Source organism: Pelodiscus sinensis, chromosome 6 (genome assembly GCF_052426305.1).
Source record: "Pelodiscus sinensis isolate ZL-2025 chromosome 6, ASM5242630v1, whole genome shotgun sequence".
Classification (NCBI taxonomy): domain Eukaryota; kingdom Metazoa; phylum Chordata; order Testudines; family Trionychidae; genus Pelodiscus; species Pelodiscus sinensis.
In genome coordinates this window covers 61,698,477-61,717,546 of record NC_143057.1, presented here as the reverse complement: position 1 = coordinate 61,717,546, position 19,070 = coordinate 61,698,477, and the positions used below count along the sequence as shown (strand labels likewise).

Genomic DNA, 19,070 nt, shown 5'->3' with positions numbered 1-19,070 from the left:
TTGCCAGCATGGTGCTTGAATAAATTTTTCATTTAGGAACTGCTCGTATTATTCAAATGTATTATCTAAACAAAGAACATTTGCAGACATAGGCAGCAGAAAGGAATTTCCAAGTGTAAATACATTATTGTTATTGAATGTAATTATATAAAAACAACCAAGGAAATGTTTGAAAAGCTATACCCTTGAGCCATAAAAGGTCCCAGGCACAGAGAAGTCTGAACTGATATAATATATATTTACTTTTAGCCACACCAGCTTGCGCTAAGACTCCCAGGACCAAATTCACAGGGATATGTAAAGGGGTAAGTGATATTATTACTAGATTTGCTCCTTACTTTGGAGTATGCTCATTTATTAGGGTTACTCCTCAGAGGGAGAGGGGTTCAATAATTCTATCTATGTGCTGCTTGTGTCACTTGAGTTCTCAAACAGAGTTTTACTTCTCCCTCCTTCCAATGGAGCTATTCTGCAGCAACCTAAATTTTCCAGAGCTGAATTCTTTCAACCCTAGAAACAGATGCACGCAGACGCACACAAGCACGTACCCGCGCGCGCACACCATGTCTGAAGACCAGCTAATCAGCATTCACAAGCTGATCCCTTATACCCTGGACTCAGACTGGGTTGGACCGCAGTATCAGGCTCTGACCCTCATGTGCCTTTGGACTCAACGGGCTAGGCTGAACAACACTTAAGATGCCACTCTCATATATCCCCAGGTTCAGCACTTCTCAATCCCCACTTTTATTACACAACCATCCTGCTAGTAACGCACTTGATGAGCAAATCCCGCAGGATTTGTGGGTGCTGCAGCAATCTTTAGTTTAAGGTACAAGGACCACTGCTGCAGAGCAAATGGGGAAGCCAAAAACCCAACCCCCCCCCAAAATCAACAACCCACCTCCAAGAGGAGGGGATGAAGAGAGACAGAGAAGCAACCAAATTAACCATGAAAACTATTTATTTCCAGGTAGTAATCATACAAGGGGAGCCAAAAACCAAAACCGTTACAATATTAAATCTAACTTAAATCTGATGCACAAAAGTTAGAGCTAGCAAGCCATAACTGATCACATACAGCAGGGCCAGGAGGCTATATCTAAAAAAGAGAGCGCAAGCGAGCGCCCACACGCACTGGAGCTCACCAATCTGTGACGCTTCAATCAGTCAGGGTTCCCAGGTGGCTGTGGGTCCAGAGGGCTGCAGGCAAGCAGAGCCCCCAGCACAATCAACCAGGAAAAGACGAAGTCCCCATTGGAACTAATGCAGTATTTAGATCCAGGCATTAGAACCCTTAGTTGAGCATGGATAGGGGTTTTGTAGGGAAACGAAATGGTTCAAAAGGGAACACAAGATTTGTTTATGGGTAAACTGATGATTCAAGAGAATATTCCAAAATTGTTCTGTTCAGGCTGGACAATAATAACTGATCATTCCTAGCTATGGGTGGTATTCCTTTGAGAGAGCTCACAACACAAGTGGGCAATTTCAGTAATTTGGATACTGAAGAATTTATTACTAGAGGATTTATTACTAGAATTGGTCTGATAATGACTGATATGAGTGTGCAGGTGTAGGTTCATTAACATCTGGAGCAGAGATTTCTTATCAGGCAATGCTTTCCTTCCTTTTGGGTCCCAGAATTCAGAACAATTCTTGCTTTGGACTTTGTTTTCTATTCTGTATGCTAACAGATGCCTTTTGCATCTTTGATTCACATGTGGGTAGAGAAGTTTGCAGATGGGTTTAGATGTGTCTTCTCTGGCCTTTTCATTGCCTTTTGTAAGTCTTCTGTTCAGCTCTGGTTCAAGAAGACACGGAAGGGGGAAAGGTCTTTCATGAGTCAGTCAAGCTGAATACTATGTCCTGTTTCCCTAAGAACACAGAGCTGCTCGGTAACAATATGCCGAAAACAGGTGAGAAAATCTAAGACAGTCTTTTAGTATAACTTATCCTATATGTTGGAAAGGTTCGGCAAATAGGTTCTAGTTTAGTCTCCCCTCTGAATCTGATACACAGACGAGAAATACCTATTCTTGACATGAAAGAAGATTAATTTTAGAAGTTTATTGCTGCAGATAATTCTCCTACCAGTCAGATTGTTACAATCGTGCTGCAATCTCTCTTATGGCAAACTCCTTGTTGCATGTATATAGTGTCAAAGTGTCCATTTCCTACACCCACAAGCTAGCTCTGCTCTCATACACCACCTCGGATACTTAAAAGAGGGCAATATCAAGGAGGAGTAGGGAAGTCATGTACAAAGCATGTGTGTGACCATTACTGGAAAATGGAGTTCACATTTCAAAAAGAATGTTGGAAAATTAGAAAGGGACCAGAAAGGGGCTGCAAGAATTATTTGAGGTCTGGCCTAACAATGAAAGACTTTAAAAGCTCCATCTATTTAATTTATACCAGCAAAGTTTAAGAGATGATTTGATCATGGCCAGTAAGAACCTACATGGAGAAAATTTTTGCTCTCTTTAAATCTAGCAGAAAAAGTTGGAAGCTGATGCTAGACAAATTCAGACTAGTAATAAGGTAAACATTTTTTATGAGGGTAATAATTAACCACAGGAACGATTTATTTAGGGACATGGTGGATTCTACATCACCTGAAATCATTGCATTAGGACTTAAAATTACAGATTAACACTACCCCTCTAACAATGAGTAGTCCTGTGGCACCCTGTTTTGTCTCTAAGGTGCCACTGGACTACTTGTTTTTACATTAAGACTAGATACCTTTCTAAAAAATAGGCTATAGCTCAAACAAAAATGAGCTTGACAAAGAAATTACGGAATGAGATTCTTAGCCCTGCTACTGAAAATCTCCATCCTCTGCTCCCACCCCAATTCTATGTTGCAGCACAGTGTTAAGGAATTGCTCTGAATTGGTGACTATTTGAGTGCCTTAAGGATGATAGCTTTTAACAGGCCCTTCTATTCTGAAGCAATGTGAAACGGAGGTGACTTTGTTCTGCCTCAGTGCACAAACCTTAGAGTATTTTCTCAGAGTGGTACATGCACAAGCTTGTGAGTGAAGTAATGAAACATTACATTAGACGTGCTGTCTCATGCTTTCGGTCTCCCTTGAGCACCGCTGCTGCTATCTCCTTATTGCAAGCATGTGGCTTGTTGATTACTGTGTCTTAAATTAGACCTATGGACTGAAGACCTTGCTTAATGCACATAGACATGGGCACTGCTAATGCCCTCTCTACCTACCTGGGCCAGAGGAATGTGACCTCCAACCCCCAAGTGTCTTGATCAACACTCCAGAACTGTGATCCTAACAAACAATCTTTCAGAGAGCAAGGGGACTAGGCATGCTATGCCCTGATAGTGAGAGTGGCAAGTATGCCAAGGGCTCCATGTTTAATGCAAACGTGTGTAAATAAAGCAGGATTGTCCATCAATTGCTGTTCAGTTGCTATATAGCTAATTATGCTCCAGAATTATAGCATTCTTTAAAAAAGAAAAAAAAAGTCTCTTCCCTTATCTGGGTTGCATCAAAATACGAAGAGGTACAGTGGGGCCTGACTGAGTTTGCAGGCATGCTGATTCTACAGCCCTCATTCATGTAGTTCTTATTCATGGCCCAGGCGTGTTACCAGGAAAGTCTGATGACAACTTAAAATAGCAACTCTAACTATTTTGTTGTTGATCTTTTCAGCAGAAACGTCAAGTGAACATGCTTCTTGTTTGCTCTTGAATGTAGTGACAGATTGCTGCCAAGAGTGGTTTGATGAGTTGGGTGGGAAAAAGGGGGAAGGAAAAACTCAACTATCTCCTAGATGTAAACTCCCCCTTGTCATATAACTTCCCAGTTCCCCACTACCACCTTCCATAATGCAGTTCTGTCCTGCAATTCAAACACCTAGCAGCAGAGAAAAATGTGGGGGCAGCACAACAACTTAATATAAAAATAAACAATCACAAAGGACGCTGAACTGATTGCATTGGATGTGGTAGGGGAAAGCAATGGGATCACAGTGCTATGTATATACAGTAAAACTCCAATAGTCCGGCACCCAATAGTCCGGCACTCCTGATAGTCCGGCATCAAAATGGCAAGAGCCTAGTGAGTGAGCTTCGGCAAAAAATGAGTCACAAGGTAACAGCGGCAGCAGCTGAACCGAGCAAAAAGGGTAAAAAAGGGTTTAAAAAATTAAAACATCACAGTATACTGTATACAGTATGTACAATAAAAAGGGTTAAGAACACTTTATATACAGTATATAATGTATACAGTATATATATATATAACCAGTTTATAGTACCTCCTGATAGTCCGACATATCTGATAATCTGGCACCACCTAGGTCCCATAGGTTCCGGATTATCGGAAGTCTACTGTACTAGGGTTCCTAACAAATAGTTAGGTCTAATAAGGTGCACAGGATACAGGGTAGTGGGTATGCTCCCACCTTTCAGAGACAGCAAGGCTAGGCTATGCCATAACCTGACAGAGACGGGTAAGCTGTGCACGCTCTTGCTACTGTCACAATATCCTTTGGGAGGTGTAAGTTTTACAGTGGTCCTGAGCATCACTGTTAGTTACTTCTCTGATACCATGAAGAAATCAGGGGCACAGACAGCATGTTATAAAATACCTTCATTGCCATGAGTTCTTGCATCAATACTGCATTTTCCAGATCTAGCCTCTGGCTGTCTCCACGAGGTTTGACATCATAACTAAGGGGATCAATATGGATGCTCTCCAGTTCCAACATGGTCAGCTTGACTGCTGCCCTGTCATTCTTCAGCTGCTGGATGTAATCCTTCAACCTCTGCTCATCCTCCTTTGTGAACTCTGTATCACAGCTACTTGCAGTTGAGCTGGTAGTGCTGGGAAGATCAAAAACAGCATCACTCATGGGGAGAAAGTTCAGGTCTCTAGCCTCCTCCTCCTCCTCTTTCCAATCCTCATTTCAACTTTGTTTTATTAACACTACACATCTAATTCACTCATGCATGTTTACACTCTCAGTTACCATAGAGTATAATTGTATCAGCATCATCATCAAACATTTACAGAGGACTGTAGTGCTAGCGTGAATGACCATGGTGACTTGTCTGTGACCTGCAGTGGTTTGGCGCTCCAGGACACCCCACCAGCTGACAGCTCCAGCCCTACTATCCCGGGGCTGAAGCAGAAAATATCACAGAGATGTCTGCAAGTCACGGAATCAATGACTTTCTTGACATACTCCTTTTCTTTACCAGGGTTGATGGTACTGCACCACGTAATGCTCAATCCCATAAATCCATGCATTTTTCAGGTGACTTTGCAGGGGGTGTTAGGCAGGGCTGAGGCATGTACCCCCTTTTCATGTTGATGGAGAGATTAAGAGCACTATGTGCTCATATGTTTTTGTCCTTCTTTTGACATGGCTGAGGAGTATGAAAACACTTTTGAATATAATGAGCAACAGAAGGAAGGCTAAAATGGCCAGCAGGATCCGTTGTGTATTAACAGTTTTACAGAAATATACTATAGGAATTAGCACCTTGGAAACTCCTATATTAGACAGTCCATTTTCAGTTTAGTCTGGACCATGTGTTGCAATATGCAGAACACAGACACAGACATCTGCAACTTTAAAATACAAAGAAGAATAAAATAGATTGTTCTTCAAACAAACAATAGAAAATATCACAATACCGAGTCAAATATTTCTTCATAGCAGAGCCAAGTAATTAGTTTTGTTAGAATACCTGCTTTTGGCACTAGACTTATAATTAAGTGCTTGTTGAATGTGTCATGCTGGGAGCAACACAAACTAAAATCCTGTATCTACAGAGCTGATATAGCACAGGCAGCAACACAGAAAGTGTCTGCATGTCATGGCACTATCTTTCAACTATTAGGACTGAATTTGAAACAATGACCAGCTACCTCAATGCTCATTTCCACAAGACATCCAAATCCCTCAACTTGGCGGTAGCTAAGTCATGTTTTACAGCACTTCTGCTAGAACACCATCACCTGACTTCATGGCAGCATTCTTTTTCCAAAGGTCATTTCAAAAGAAAAACTGCCAGACAATTGTATTCGCTCCACACGTCACATAATGAAGAGCTTTCATAAAGGGAAAACAATTTCTAGATAAGGAGGGCGCCTCAATGCCCCATCTCCATCTATGTTCATTTCAGTGTTCTAGGGAGCAGAGATTTATGGAGGTTAATTGCAATGCTGCTTTAGTTCCTTAACATTCCACTGCTGAATATAATTGCAATAACAGTAAAAGGAAAAGAAATAGCACTGCCTTTTCTACAACCCTACGCAGACAAAGCTGCCCGCTGTCTCCTGAGGACCTGTAATCAGCTGCTGGGTGAGGGTTAAGTCATCCATTAACTGTGCCTGTCTGGAATGCTGGATGATCTCAGTTATCAGCAGGGGAATAAATCACATTCTGTATTGAGTAGCATTATTTTTCAGCATTTTTTTGAGAAGGAAAAAACCCCACTCTGTGGACTCCTGCTGGAGCCAGACTAATGTAATGGAAATACACTTGGCTTGCACACTTATGCACTGCAGAAAGAGGAGGAGGGGAAAACAGGTTGGTTTTCTCTGTTTCTTCTCAATTGTGCTTGTGCTCACTCTGTTGATTTTAAGTTGCATCAGATAATTGCCAGTGGATCTTTCAGTGGATTCCAAGCCCAGGGCAGCCTGAGAGGAAACAGAGAATTGGCAGGGCTACAAAGACTTCCTTAAGTCTTTTCCCCTCATGAAATATCACGTTACATGGCTTTACTACAGCATTCTGCTAATTTCATATGATTTCGTCTCTCTCTTAGGGATAACAGGCGCCGTGTTTACTAGAAGTGAAAACCACTTTTTTCAGCTACTAATTCCCATCTGCAGTAAATCAGAAATCAGCTGGCCCATCTTAGGTAAAAATACATGCAGGTTTTAATGAGGTCTCCATAATACTCTGCTTTTCATCAGAAGATCTCAAAGCTTGTTATTTAATGAGGTCTCACTAGACAGCTATGGATGTGAACATCAGGAAATACAACAAAATTAGTATTCAATTCTATATTCGAGTGATGCTGTAGATCTCTAAGACTTGCAAAATAAAAAGATCTCCAAACTTACGGGGGAGACACACACACCACCGCCACCCATCCTCACAATTTTAGTCAATGTTAACCTTAACTTTTGTTTACAGAGAAAAATATGCTCCTTGCTCTCTTTGCTAGAAAGAAAGAGAGCCCTCAGAATGAAAACTGAGCACTGCCCCGTAAATCTGCTAGGAGGACTATTCCTCAAGAGCCCCAAGTATTTACCATACCAGCCACAGCTGCACAGAACTGACCTTTCAGGTCCACAGCTGTAGGTCTCTCCAGTTTTTGGCAACTAAGCCACAGCTGTGGAAAGCAACAGCAACTCAGGTTTCTGCCAATGGTGCTAGAGCTGTCTTTAGTTCAGCCCTGGCTGCTTGCTTGCAACTGAGCTGGCTCCTCTGCTGAAGTACTAGTGAGGCCTCTGGTTACAAGGTGAGGAATTAATGGAGGAGCTGTCTGAATTACAGGCAGCAAGTACAAAGAGGACAGAAGAGAAAGAGAACTGCCCTTTGTCCCCCAATCTTGGTGCCTGAATCCCTCCCACCCACTGTGAGAGATGAGGCAGAGGCAATATATGGGCAGCAGAGGAAAAGGATATATAGCCTTTTCCCCTACTCAAGAGGCAGAGACAGGCCCCAATGCCTACCTTTCCCCCTCCTGAATTGTGGAGAAGACATTCAGTGTGTGAGATGGCATGGCTAAGTGCTGAAACAATGCCGTGATACATTTGTGATACTGGATTATGATGCCACATGAGGCTCCTCCAAACACACTTTGATGGCTCTCACAAAAATCTTCAGGCCAGACCTACTTCCTCAGAGAGAAACATCTCAGGCTAGATACTGTGTAATGCTGAATTTGCCAGACTCTTCTGGCTATGTCTACAGCTGTTCTTGTGCAAAAACTTGCGAAGCGTCTACACTGCATGTTTGTTCTTACGCAAGTAAACTTACAGTAGAGTGTCGGAAAAGAGGGCTTCTTACACAAGAGTTATTCCTCTCCCCACGAGGAATAAGCCCTCTTGAACAAGAAGGCAGTGTGGATGGGCAACAGGGGTGGCTTGAGCAAGAAACCCTTATGGCTAAAATGTCCATCAGAGCTTTCTTGCACAAGAGAGCGTCCACACTGCCATAGATGCTCTTGTGCAAAAGCGCATCTCTTGTGCAAAAGCTCATGCCAGTGTAGACGTGCTCTTGGGCAAGAATTTTTGCACAAGAACTCTTGCGCAAAACAGTTCTTGCACAAGAAGCCTGCAGTGTAGACATTGCCCTCTATGTTTTCGGATGGAAAATCAGGATAATATGCATGAGGCTTCCTAGGTGAACTGAACAGGCAGCATGTCACAAACAGAAAAAATAACCAGATACATGATATGTCTTTCATTTCTCTAACATACAGGTAGGAGGAAAATATGAAACTCCCTCATAACTCGAGCCCGCTCTCTTCATCATTGACATCTGAAAGATTTCTGAATGATGCCCAATTAATTTGTATATACATTTTCTGTAGAGGTTACATGGTGTAATATTAAAAGGTGTACACATATATCTGCACACACACTACACGTGCATATACACACCTATATTTGAGAGAAAGTTTGTGAGTCTGTCTGTCCATTTCTCTGTTTGTCCTCCTAAATGGTAAGAGATAGGACCACCATATTTGGTATACAGCTTCCACTTATAACTTAAAGCAAGGTCAGGGTTTGATTGTGCCAGGAAAATGGGATGTGCCTAGAATGAGATTGCTTCTCATAAACCACACAGAAAAGAGACAGAATCACCAGGCAGGTGAAAAGGGCTGGCTGGGTATGTGGCCCCCCCACTCTATCTGGGACTACCCCAGGCACAAGCCTCCCAACCTCCTGGTGCTCTTTAGGGAGGGCAGGAACGGGGGCCTGAAGATTTTCCCCCACCCAATTAGTACAGTAACATTGCTAGCCGTTCCCCTTCGTCAGTGAGCAAGGGGAAAGCGTACAGTGTGTTCTCTTCCTCACTCTGGCTGGGCAGCACCTTCACTCAGACCAGTAGAATTTGAACAAACAGTATATTGGGCTATAATTTCAAACACATTGGCAAAAACCACCTCCCTCCTTAGGAAATCTGTTTGCTCTATGTTGAACTGTGATACTGAGAGCATGCCGCACACTTCGGGATTTGGAAGCATTAACATGATTCCTTATCAACATTTCCACCTTTCAGCCAACATAATCCTTTATTTCAGCTACTTATCCAAAATCCATGAGGTGGTTCTGATAGGCAGATTTAGCACTCGGTTTGGATAAGTTCAGATGGTAAGCAGTAAAACATGTAGAAATGCATTCCCTTTGCACGCAATGGGACATACTGTCCCTCCTGCATCTTTGTGGAAGGTTGCAGTTACTAGCAGTGCGATGAATACAAAACAGCAGTCTTAGTCATTCCACAGCAGCAATCTCCATCTCTCTCTTTTGTTTAATTCTTTTTACAGGTGCAATCAGTTGGATCTTCTTAGAAATGAATGCTCCTCTATCCATTAAAACAATTACGACTTCCAAAAAGCTATTTTTATTTTCAAAAATGAATTGGCAATATAGTTGGGTGGCTGCCAACCAAATACATTGAGATGATAGCTATTATTTTATTCACTTCACTGGTAACAACCTCTATGCTGGTTTTTCATTTCATCTCAGATGCTCCCTTTTACAATCTTTAACCCCCTTGTCACCAGGGGTTGCCTGTGCTTGTGTTCAGTGATTTGACATTCAGCATTTCATTCATGATGCCAAAATTAAGGCTGGGTCAGCACTTCCATTATAAACCTGTTTTGTGGGGTATCAAACTGCAGGGAGAATTATTCATTTTATTGACAACGTCTTAGCCAAAGAGAGGAGTTTTTTTTTCCTTCCCTCTTTACAAAGATTTAAAGAAAAATGTGCCTTGCAGTTTTGAGTTAGAAGATCTTCCTTATTACTATTTTTCCTTGCATGGATCAGGCTGGTATCTTATTTTGCAGTTATATCTACTATATAATTTGGGAGAGTTTGTCTGTGTGTGTCAGTCTGTCCAAGAACCCCTAAACAGTAAGAGCCAGGACCACCAAATTCAGTATACAGCTCCCTCTTATCACAACTTAAAGCAAGGTCAGTGTTGTGCCAGGAAAATGGGATGTGCCTGGAATCGGATTGCTTGTCATAAAACCATACAAAATAAGATAAACTCACCAGGCAGGTGAAAGGGGGTGGCTGGGGCATTCTCCCTCCCCATCCAGGACTGCCCCAGCCCCAAGCCTCCCACCCCCCAAGTACCCTTTAGGTGGGGGGAGCGGCTAGAGCCCACCTTCCCTGATTCATACAGGGACACTGCTGGCTGTTCCCCTTCATCAGGGGGCATGGGGAAAGGGCACAGTTTGCTGCATTCCTCACTCTGGTTGGAGACTGCAGGGGGCAGATGGGACATGCGCCCCTCCCCCCAGCTGCACCTGCTGGACTGCAACGGCCATGGAGAGGCACTTCTCACTTGGCCTCAAGCTGCTGCAGTGAGAGGGGGCTAGGGTAGTTCTCTCTCCCCAGGGCAGCCTGAATACTGATCACCTCATCCCCAGCCTCACCACAGAGCAATGATTTAAATCAGGGCTACTCAACATGCGGCCTGAGGCCTGTTCGTTTGCGGCCCACGGTGCAGTTTGGGTGCAGGTAGGGCTCAGCACATGGCCTGCAGATGGGATCCTTTGAACATGGCCTCCACTAGAACACGTTCCACAACAACGAGGCGTCTCCCATGTGGAGTGAGCATTGAAAGACGCAAGTGGATGGGCTGGCTGGAACAGGCTGTTGGTGTTTCTAGTCCCGAGTGAGGGGGTGTGCTGGGAGCACTGGATCACTGTGGGAGGTGCTTTGTATTCATACCCGTCAGGGTGAAAGAAGCTATTTGCATATATATATTTACAATTATATGCAACCGCACTTAAAAGTTGCGGCCCTCGGCATGTGCAGTAAGTGTCATTGTGGCCCCCGGGGCTTGCACAGTTGAGTAGCCCTGATTTAAATGAAGCATGCACATTTTCATTTTATTTTCCAAAAACCAACAATTAATTGAGTTAAGGACCTGAGCAACACCGGGTGAATCTTCAAGTATAATAGACAAATGTTTTTGTTACAGAGGTTAAGTGTAATCAAGTGAGGAATTTGTCCATTACCATGAACTATTCCCAAACTGTGGTCCACAGAGCACCTGCTGGTCTTATTGAACCCTCTCCTCAGTTGTGCCTACTTCTACAGGCCCTCATGTTCTTCCACAACAAAGAAAAAGCCTGCAGAAGCAGCTGGACTCGAGCCTTACAGCCTCTGCTAGTGGTTACTGTCACAATAGAGAGGAGACAGAATCCACCTTCAGTGATTGCAACCCATAGTGGGTGGGGCCGCAGCTGCTGCCAGCCACCAGATGGAAAGAACCATGGAGTATGGAAGGGTAGCAAGTCCAGGGCAGCATGGAAGGATGAAAGCAAAAGAAGGGCGCCAAGTGGCAGGGAGGTGTGTGCAAGTGGAAAGGAGGAGCAGGTAGCACATGCAAGATGAGATGAAAAAGGCAGCACAGAAGCATATGCAGAAAGGTAGCAGGAAAGAGAAAGGACGAGAATGGATGTCCATATGATGAAATGAAGAACAAAAAGAGCGAGTGTCAATTTCCTTTATAAAGGACAAAACGCATACTGCATTAGTCAGAAATATATACCTATTTTTCTAACATCTATGCAAACACTGTAATTGCCACAAAGATGTTAGGTGAATATGAATAGGAAAGGGTGCTCATAAGATTCTCTCTATTTATTGAGATGTGATCCACATTTTGGAGAAGTCTGAGAACGTCTATGTTACATCATCTAACTGCCTTTGTTCTCTGGATGTAAAAAATGGGAAAAAGGGGAGATTTTGTGTTTAACTGGGCTATGTAATAGTGTAGTCGATTAACCAATAAGAAAAAGCTTATAGGTTGATGCAATAGACTATACACATTTCCCCCGCCCTCCTGGTCAGTATATTTTTTAGCGGGTTGGCCAGCAGCCTGGCTCAGTTCTAACTTGTGCCAGGTCCAAGACGTATCCCTGCTGAGACTCTGCATTTAAAGTGCATTAAGAGCCAGGCAGACAGGCAACCCAACTCAGTTCCGACTCACAGTGGACAGGAGCTGCTGCCACTCCATACTGCTGCCTCTGTATAAGAGGCACCAGCGGGATGACAGGAAACTGGTCCACGAAGGGAACTGATTTTTTAACTGCCCTCCGCCCCCTTGTGGGCCAGCTCCCACCTGCTATCCCGTGCTGTTGCCTCTAATACAGAGGCAGCAGTGAGGAGTGGCAAGTGCACTGGCGGCCAGCCTCACCCCCAGGGACTATAGAATAGTCAAGTAACTGATAAGAATTCATGAGGTTAATCGACTATTCAATTAACCAATATTTAACATCCCTAAACTGGGCAAATGTTGCATGTATTCTCTTGATAGATGTGGATTTAAATAAGGAAAAGCAGAGTGGTCTGGTGGAATCAAAATATTCTGAGACTCTGACTGCGCCTGACTGGCCATATGCCCTTAGGTGGCCACTGACAGTAACATCTGTTTGTCTCAGACTCTCTAGTCTATAAAAAGGAGTTAATATTTAGTTAATTTTTCTCTGTAAGGAAATTGCAAGGATTCAGTCCCAACACTGAATGTATATGACATTACAGCTATAACATCAGTTGTACTCTCGTGTGTGTGTGTATAACCATTCAACTGTAACAGGAGTACACTATCAGGTGAACTGATATTACTATTTGATATCAATATCAAAGTAATTTATCATTTAATGATAGAGGAACAGACTCAAGCTAACAGGTCTCACACAAATTTACATATACGCATAAAATGTATAGATAGACATTTATACAAACTCCTTTCACCTTTACCTTCACAGATCATATTCTACAATCTTCTACCTGTTAAATATGAAATTTCACTCTATTCTAAGCATGTGTACATGCAGAGACATCTAGCCAACCAAAGCAAATTTTGCATACACATGCAGTCAGTGGAACACTGAGATCATTAGTTGCTTTGCTCCACAAACCCAGAGTGCATGTTTGTAGAATGATTTTTTTCAGCTTTCACTCAACTAAATGAAATCTGATTTTCACCAGACTAATGAAACTAGGGAAATGTCCCTGTCAAATTTTCAACAACAAAGCAAGGTAGCCAAAAAAAAACCACCTCTCTCTTCTTTCCTGGAAATCAGTTCAATTGTTTTCTGTGAGCGCGGGGGGGGGGGGGGGGGGGGGGGGGGGGACCATTCCCTGATTGAGCAACCAATTAGTCACAGAAAGACAAAACTTTGAGATTATAAACAACCAAAAATAACTGTGTAGAATATAAATGCTTAAGCAATTACAGGTGTGTTGCTATGTGCGCCAAATATACTAGCATATACCCAAACACACACAAATGCACATGTATACATATTTTTGCACCCAGACTATGAAAGAAAGGGTCAAGTGACCTGAAATAGTTTTGTATATTGCACTTCTAAGCAAGTCAATATTTTCATCATCAAAAGCTATTTATTTGCTAGTAAGTAACATGGTGTTACATGAATTTATGAACTCAAACATCATCTCCTCTTCAGAGTAACTCTGAAACTGTGGGTTATTTTTAAATCAAAATGTTTTGGTTTTAGACATTTACATTTATCCTCATATTTGATGTAGAATTTGGCCACATTTCTTAGTCTTTTCCTGCTCTTTAGACTTGTCAGCGACAATATAGGAATTGTAGGAAAAAATGATAGCTAACCAATTCTATATAAAAACAAAGGACGAATTTGCTTAAGAAACTGAGTACATAATTTTAAGTGAATCTGAGGGATAGAAACTGTAAATTAATCAAGAAAATTTTCACCTGTCTTCTGCTATATATGTGAGTGTGTGTGTGCATGTCTGTGTTCAAGAATACCTCCTGAATGGTAAAAAGCGAAGACCACCAAATTTGGTATGTAGCTTGGTAAGAGTATGGTTGTGCCAGGGCAATAGGATGTGCCTGGAATATGATTTTCTCTCATAGAATGGTAAGGGAGGGGTCTGCTAGCAGGGACAGTTATACTATAGAACAAAGTTCGGAAAAATCCGACCCACCAAGCCACTGGGATTCGGCCCGGAGACACAGCAGGGAGCTTCAGGTGGCTTCCTGCCTGCCCAGCACCCGCATGCTGCTTAGAAAAGCGGTTGCAGGGCCATTTGTCTTTCAACAGCTGCAAGCCCGGGGGCGGGGGAGGAGGAGGAGGAGAAGAGGCTTCTTGTGCTATCTCCATTCCCAGCACAATCCCATTGGCTGCCTGCCTGAAGCACAGGCAGTATGCAAAGTACCCCTCCCCTCAGGCTTGTAGCTGTTCACAGAAACACATAGCTCCTGCAGCCTGTGCAAGGGAAGGGCAGTAGTGCAAGCAGCCTGTCTGAGAAACGTGCTTAGCTACTGGCTGGGAGTCACCCAGGTAAGTCTCCCAGCCACAGCTTGCCTCTTGACACTCCAGCCCCCTTCTGCCCCAATCGTCTGCCCCTCCAACTCCTGCCCCCATCCCACATAACCCAAACCTTCTGCTCCTCCTCCTGCACCATACTCCCTCCCAGGTTTTTTTTTTTTAAACAAAAAAAAAGCAAAGGTGCCAGTATTCCAGGGGAAAAGTTGTTGAGCTCTGACTGGAGGTGCTGGTACTGCATCTGGAAGTGCCGGTACTGCATACTGGGCAGTACCATTACAAAAAAAGCTCTGCCCCCTCCCAAGCCCTGCACCTGCCTTAGGTCATGAATCCCTGCAACCCCTCCAGCACACCAGTCCCTACTCCAGGTCCCACCCCCCTCCTGCCTAAAATCACAGCCCAAACCACAGCACTGCCTTTTGCACCCTAGGCCCCTGCCCTAGGTCACAACCACCTCCTTCACCCAAACTCCCTCCCAGCTCCCAAACCTCCTCCTGCACCCCAGGCCCTCACCCCAAGCTCCCTTCTGCACCCAATTTCCATGCACCCAATTTCCATCCCAGAATGCACATCTCCATTAATAAAATGAAAGAGTGCGGCCCTTGACCACTTTCCAGCTTCTTGGAGTAGCCCCCCCCATTAGTGTTGCCTCTAAGCTGTGTAGCTGCACAGGTGATTAATCAGCCCCACCCAGCCAGTCAGCTCTGTTTGGGACCCATCACAAAGCTATGAAGACATTATGTGGCTAGCGCAACTACCTTCCACATCCTAATGACTCAACCAACCAAACAAGGGATACTTAAGAACAATTTGCACCTTCTCTATCAGCTTCATGTAACATGAACACTCTAATTCACTATTTTTCCCTTCCTTCTCCTCCCCATTATCCCCTATTTATTTTGGAACTGGATTTTTAATACTCCAACTGAAGAAGTGGGTTGTACCCACAAAAGCTCATGATACCATCTCTACATGTTTTGTTAGTTTTTAAGGTGCTGCTAGATCAGGCCTGCGAAAAATGCAGGCTACGGGCCGGATGTGGCTTACCAAGCCACCAGATCCAGCCCCCGGACCCTGCGGGGAGCCCCAGGCCAGCTCCCTGCTTGCCTTGCCCCACCTGCACACCACTCAGAAATGCAGCTGTGGGGCAGTTTTTCTTTAAAAAGTCTAAGTCCAGAGGGGCGGGGAAGCTTTAGGAGCTGCTCCTGACCCCAGTACAAGCCCACTGGCTGGTTTCTGGGTGGGAGGCTGATTCAGGAACCACTGCTGGCTGGTAAGTTTCCTGGCAGAGCCTACCTCTGGCACCCCAGTCTCTCCCTTCCCCAACCTTCTGCCCCCAACTCCTGCCCCCTACTCCACATACCCAAATCCTCTGCCCTTCTCCTGTACCCATATCCCCTTCCAGATCTGGCACCTCAAACTCCCTGCCCCAGATCACAGTCCCTTCATGCCTTTGTTCACAACCCAAATCCCTGACCTAGGTCACAATCCTACCCCCTGCACCCCAGTCCAGTGCCCCAGGTCACAGCTGCCTCCTTCACCCAAACTCCCTCCCTTACCCCAAGCTCCCTTCTACACCCAAGCTCCATTCCAGACCCCAAACCCCCTCCATTAATATGGAAGAGTGCAGCCCTCAACCACTTCCCAAACTTTTAGAGCGGCTGCCCCCATCAAAAATTATTGCTTATCCCTGTGCTAGACTATTCATTGTTTACGTTTTTTCTAGATCTTTTTTTCCATTTAAGTTTTATTATTTCTAAGGTCTAAGAAAGTCCAATATCCTGTTTTTTTCCTTCTGGAAAAATCCCCTACAACCTGCAAAAAATGTGTCCACTAGTCAATATTTGTCTAGAGTGTCAAATGTTAAAGGGAAGTTTTTGGGATAGCAGGGTTGTTATGAAAAATCATAACTGGTGGCAAAATAATTCTTTGCTTCTTACTCTGTTTTTGTAAGAAGTGAAATGGTTATAGCTGTGACATTTAAAACCAACAATAGTTGAAATGCTCTAAATGCTTAGGACACCTTGATGGGAGTATTTTTTTGGTTTCCAGTTCCCTGGAAATCTGTGATATATTCATATAATAGAGGTGAAAAAGAAGTACATACTTCAAGTTTCAATGAGACAGAAAGGAGGGGAAAGGGGTTAGAAACAGAATTGCTGAAGTAAAATAAATGTTATGGTTTTGCCTTTTATGAGAGAGATCAAAGTTCAGAATCACCCGCTTGCAACAAATCTATACAAAACCCTTCTTGGATGGAGCTTGCTCAATGTCTGAGAATAAGCTCACTGAAGCATGGTAGTAGTGATTTAAAAAAATAGAAACAAAAAGAACATAGCAGACTGACGTGAGGATGGATAGCTGAATAAATGGAAAACAACAATCTACTTAGGTCTGCAACCAAAGGCCTGGGGATTAATAGGTTCGATGAGTTGCAGTTACCTGGTGTGGCTGTTGGATGACAGGCTCTCCCAGGGCTGTACGTTACAGCCAGTGATTGCATAGGCTCCCCCGCAGCTGCCGTCTAATTTCATCAGCAGGGCTTTTGCTGCATTCTCAGCAGTCTTCCTGCAGTCATGGGCTCTCTTGAGCATCTGGGTAATGTTCTCATCACCTATTTGGTCCCCTAGTTTGAAGCAAACAATCAGTGTCAGAGCATCAAAGAGCATAATAAAAATTAACACAAGAAAACAGACTCAAAGATATATTCACTTTTGCTGTGACATTAACACCTAGCCAGCAATTTGTGACTTAAGTGAGACTCATACAGTGAAAAAGAGCACAAGGATGACATGTATTCATGTGGTTTGTACTAGAGGTAAACATACAATGCTACTATCAGACAGGACAAGTAAGAGACAGTTTGCTCTGTGCACGACTGTGCTTTATCCTCATTTAAGCCAAGCATTTCACACCCACAGTCTGGCAGTCTCTAAATTACATCCCTTTTCTCAAAAAAAGGATGTAAATCCCCGTCTAAATAGCTGTTTTCCTTTCAAAAAGCCCCCTTTCGGGGAAAAAAACGCAGCCGCAATTATGCAAATGAAGCACGGGAAATTTAAATCCTGGCTTCTATTGCAATTTCGAAGAGTCTAATTTACATCCCTTTTTCGAGAAAGGGATGTAGTTTAGACATAGCCTCTGAGTTGGGCTTTGGGTGCTAATGTAATATCAAAAGAAACAAAAAAAAGAAAATGCCAGAAAATTCAATGTGGGGAATTGCGCAACATCCCTCTTTTAACCAAACTGTTGGTCATGGAAGCTGCAGGAGGAATAATGAAAGATTTCATGCTGTACTTCCTGGCTTTTCTCCACAGCTATCAAACCTTTAACACTATACACACACCCAATAAAACAACCACGCAACAAATTTAAACAACAACATATTATCCCAACCCCTTCATCCCTTTTCTGGGTTTTCGGGCGACACCAGAGACTGTCACAGTTATTCTCTCAAATACCAGGATGTAGAGTAAATCCAAGACTTAGTAAATATGGCTTCAGTATCTTAGTCTACATTTTTATTCAGAAGCCAACTCCTGAGGTGCTTATTCAGACTTTTTTTGGTCAGTTCTCAGGCAAATTTCCCACTGAAGCCTATGTCAGTTTTACGTGAAAAGGACTGAGTAAGGGCATTAACACATTTGGTGCCAAATCCTATTTTAATTAACAGAACATCACAACCAGATTTGTGGTGCTATACAAATCTTTAATAAAGATGTATCCTGGAATTTGTGTGAATTTGGAAAATGTACATTTTTTTCCCCAATATGAGAAGATGGTCCCAGGGCTGGGGAGAGGGGTTGTTCTGTGTATAACTTTAAATATAACTAAACTAATTTTTAAACTAATGCAAAACAATAACTTTTGTCAGGCCAAGACTGACTAAATTTCATAGTGAAGTAAAGTTTCACAGACAAGCTATAACCTCCTGAACAAAAGCAAAGGTGTGAATGGTAATGCCACATTAAAAACAAAGTTGGCAACAGATAGCTATCGTCAGTTACACCCTCTCTTTTATAACCTGAACATGGAGAGGAAAACTAACACTATCCTTTTGGATTTACTTCTTGACCAGCTATCTAAGCAAAATCTAAGATCTAATACCCTAATATCCTTTCATAAAGGAACAGCAGTACAAATTCAATACCAGACTGCTAAAAGGAAGAGCTAGATTCAAGAGAAAAAGGGGGGGGGGGGGGGGGGGGGGGGAAAACACTAAAAAAAATTTGCTATGGCCTTTCCTGCATGACACACACTGCAAAGAGAAACTCACCTACACAAAGGCTTGCCCAAACCACTAGGAGAGATGCAAAGTAAACTGCCTGGAAACAGCACAGTAACTGTGGATCCCTGTGTCTAGCCTGCAGATGCAAGAGTTTGAACTCATTTATCTTGTGGCTTTGAAACCAGCTGGTCATTTAGTCCTTAAAAGCTCTCAGTTTACATTTCAGTGATTCTCGAGAACCCAGCACTATAAATTACCATCAAGGCAGTGTCTAGGTCTCAGC

The 19,070-nt window shown here is 43.3% G+C and overlaps 1 protein-coding gene across 3 annotated transcripts in view; it reads right to left on the bottom strand.

Annotated features, from left to right (window-relative positions):
* Positions 1-19,070, bottom strand: part of MCC (MCC regulator of Wnt signaling pathway) — a 400,040-nt gene that overhangs the window by 25,347 nt on the left and 355,623 nt on the right. For all 3 annotated transcript variants that reach the window (XM_006134467.5, XM_025190402.3, XM_006134468.5), the window contains 2 exons: positions 17,002-17,185; positions 4,620-4,854 (listed from right to left, as the gene is read on the bottom strand). In XM_006134467.5, the coding sequence (XP_006134529.2) occupies positions 4,620-4,854; positions 17,002-17,185 (419 nt within the window). The remainder of the gene's footprint in view (positions 1-4,619; positions 4,855-17,001; positions 17,186-19,070) is intronic.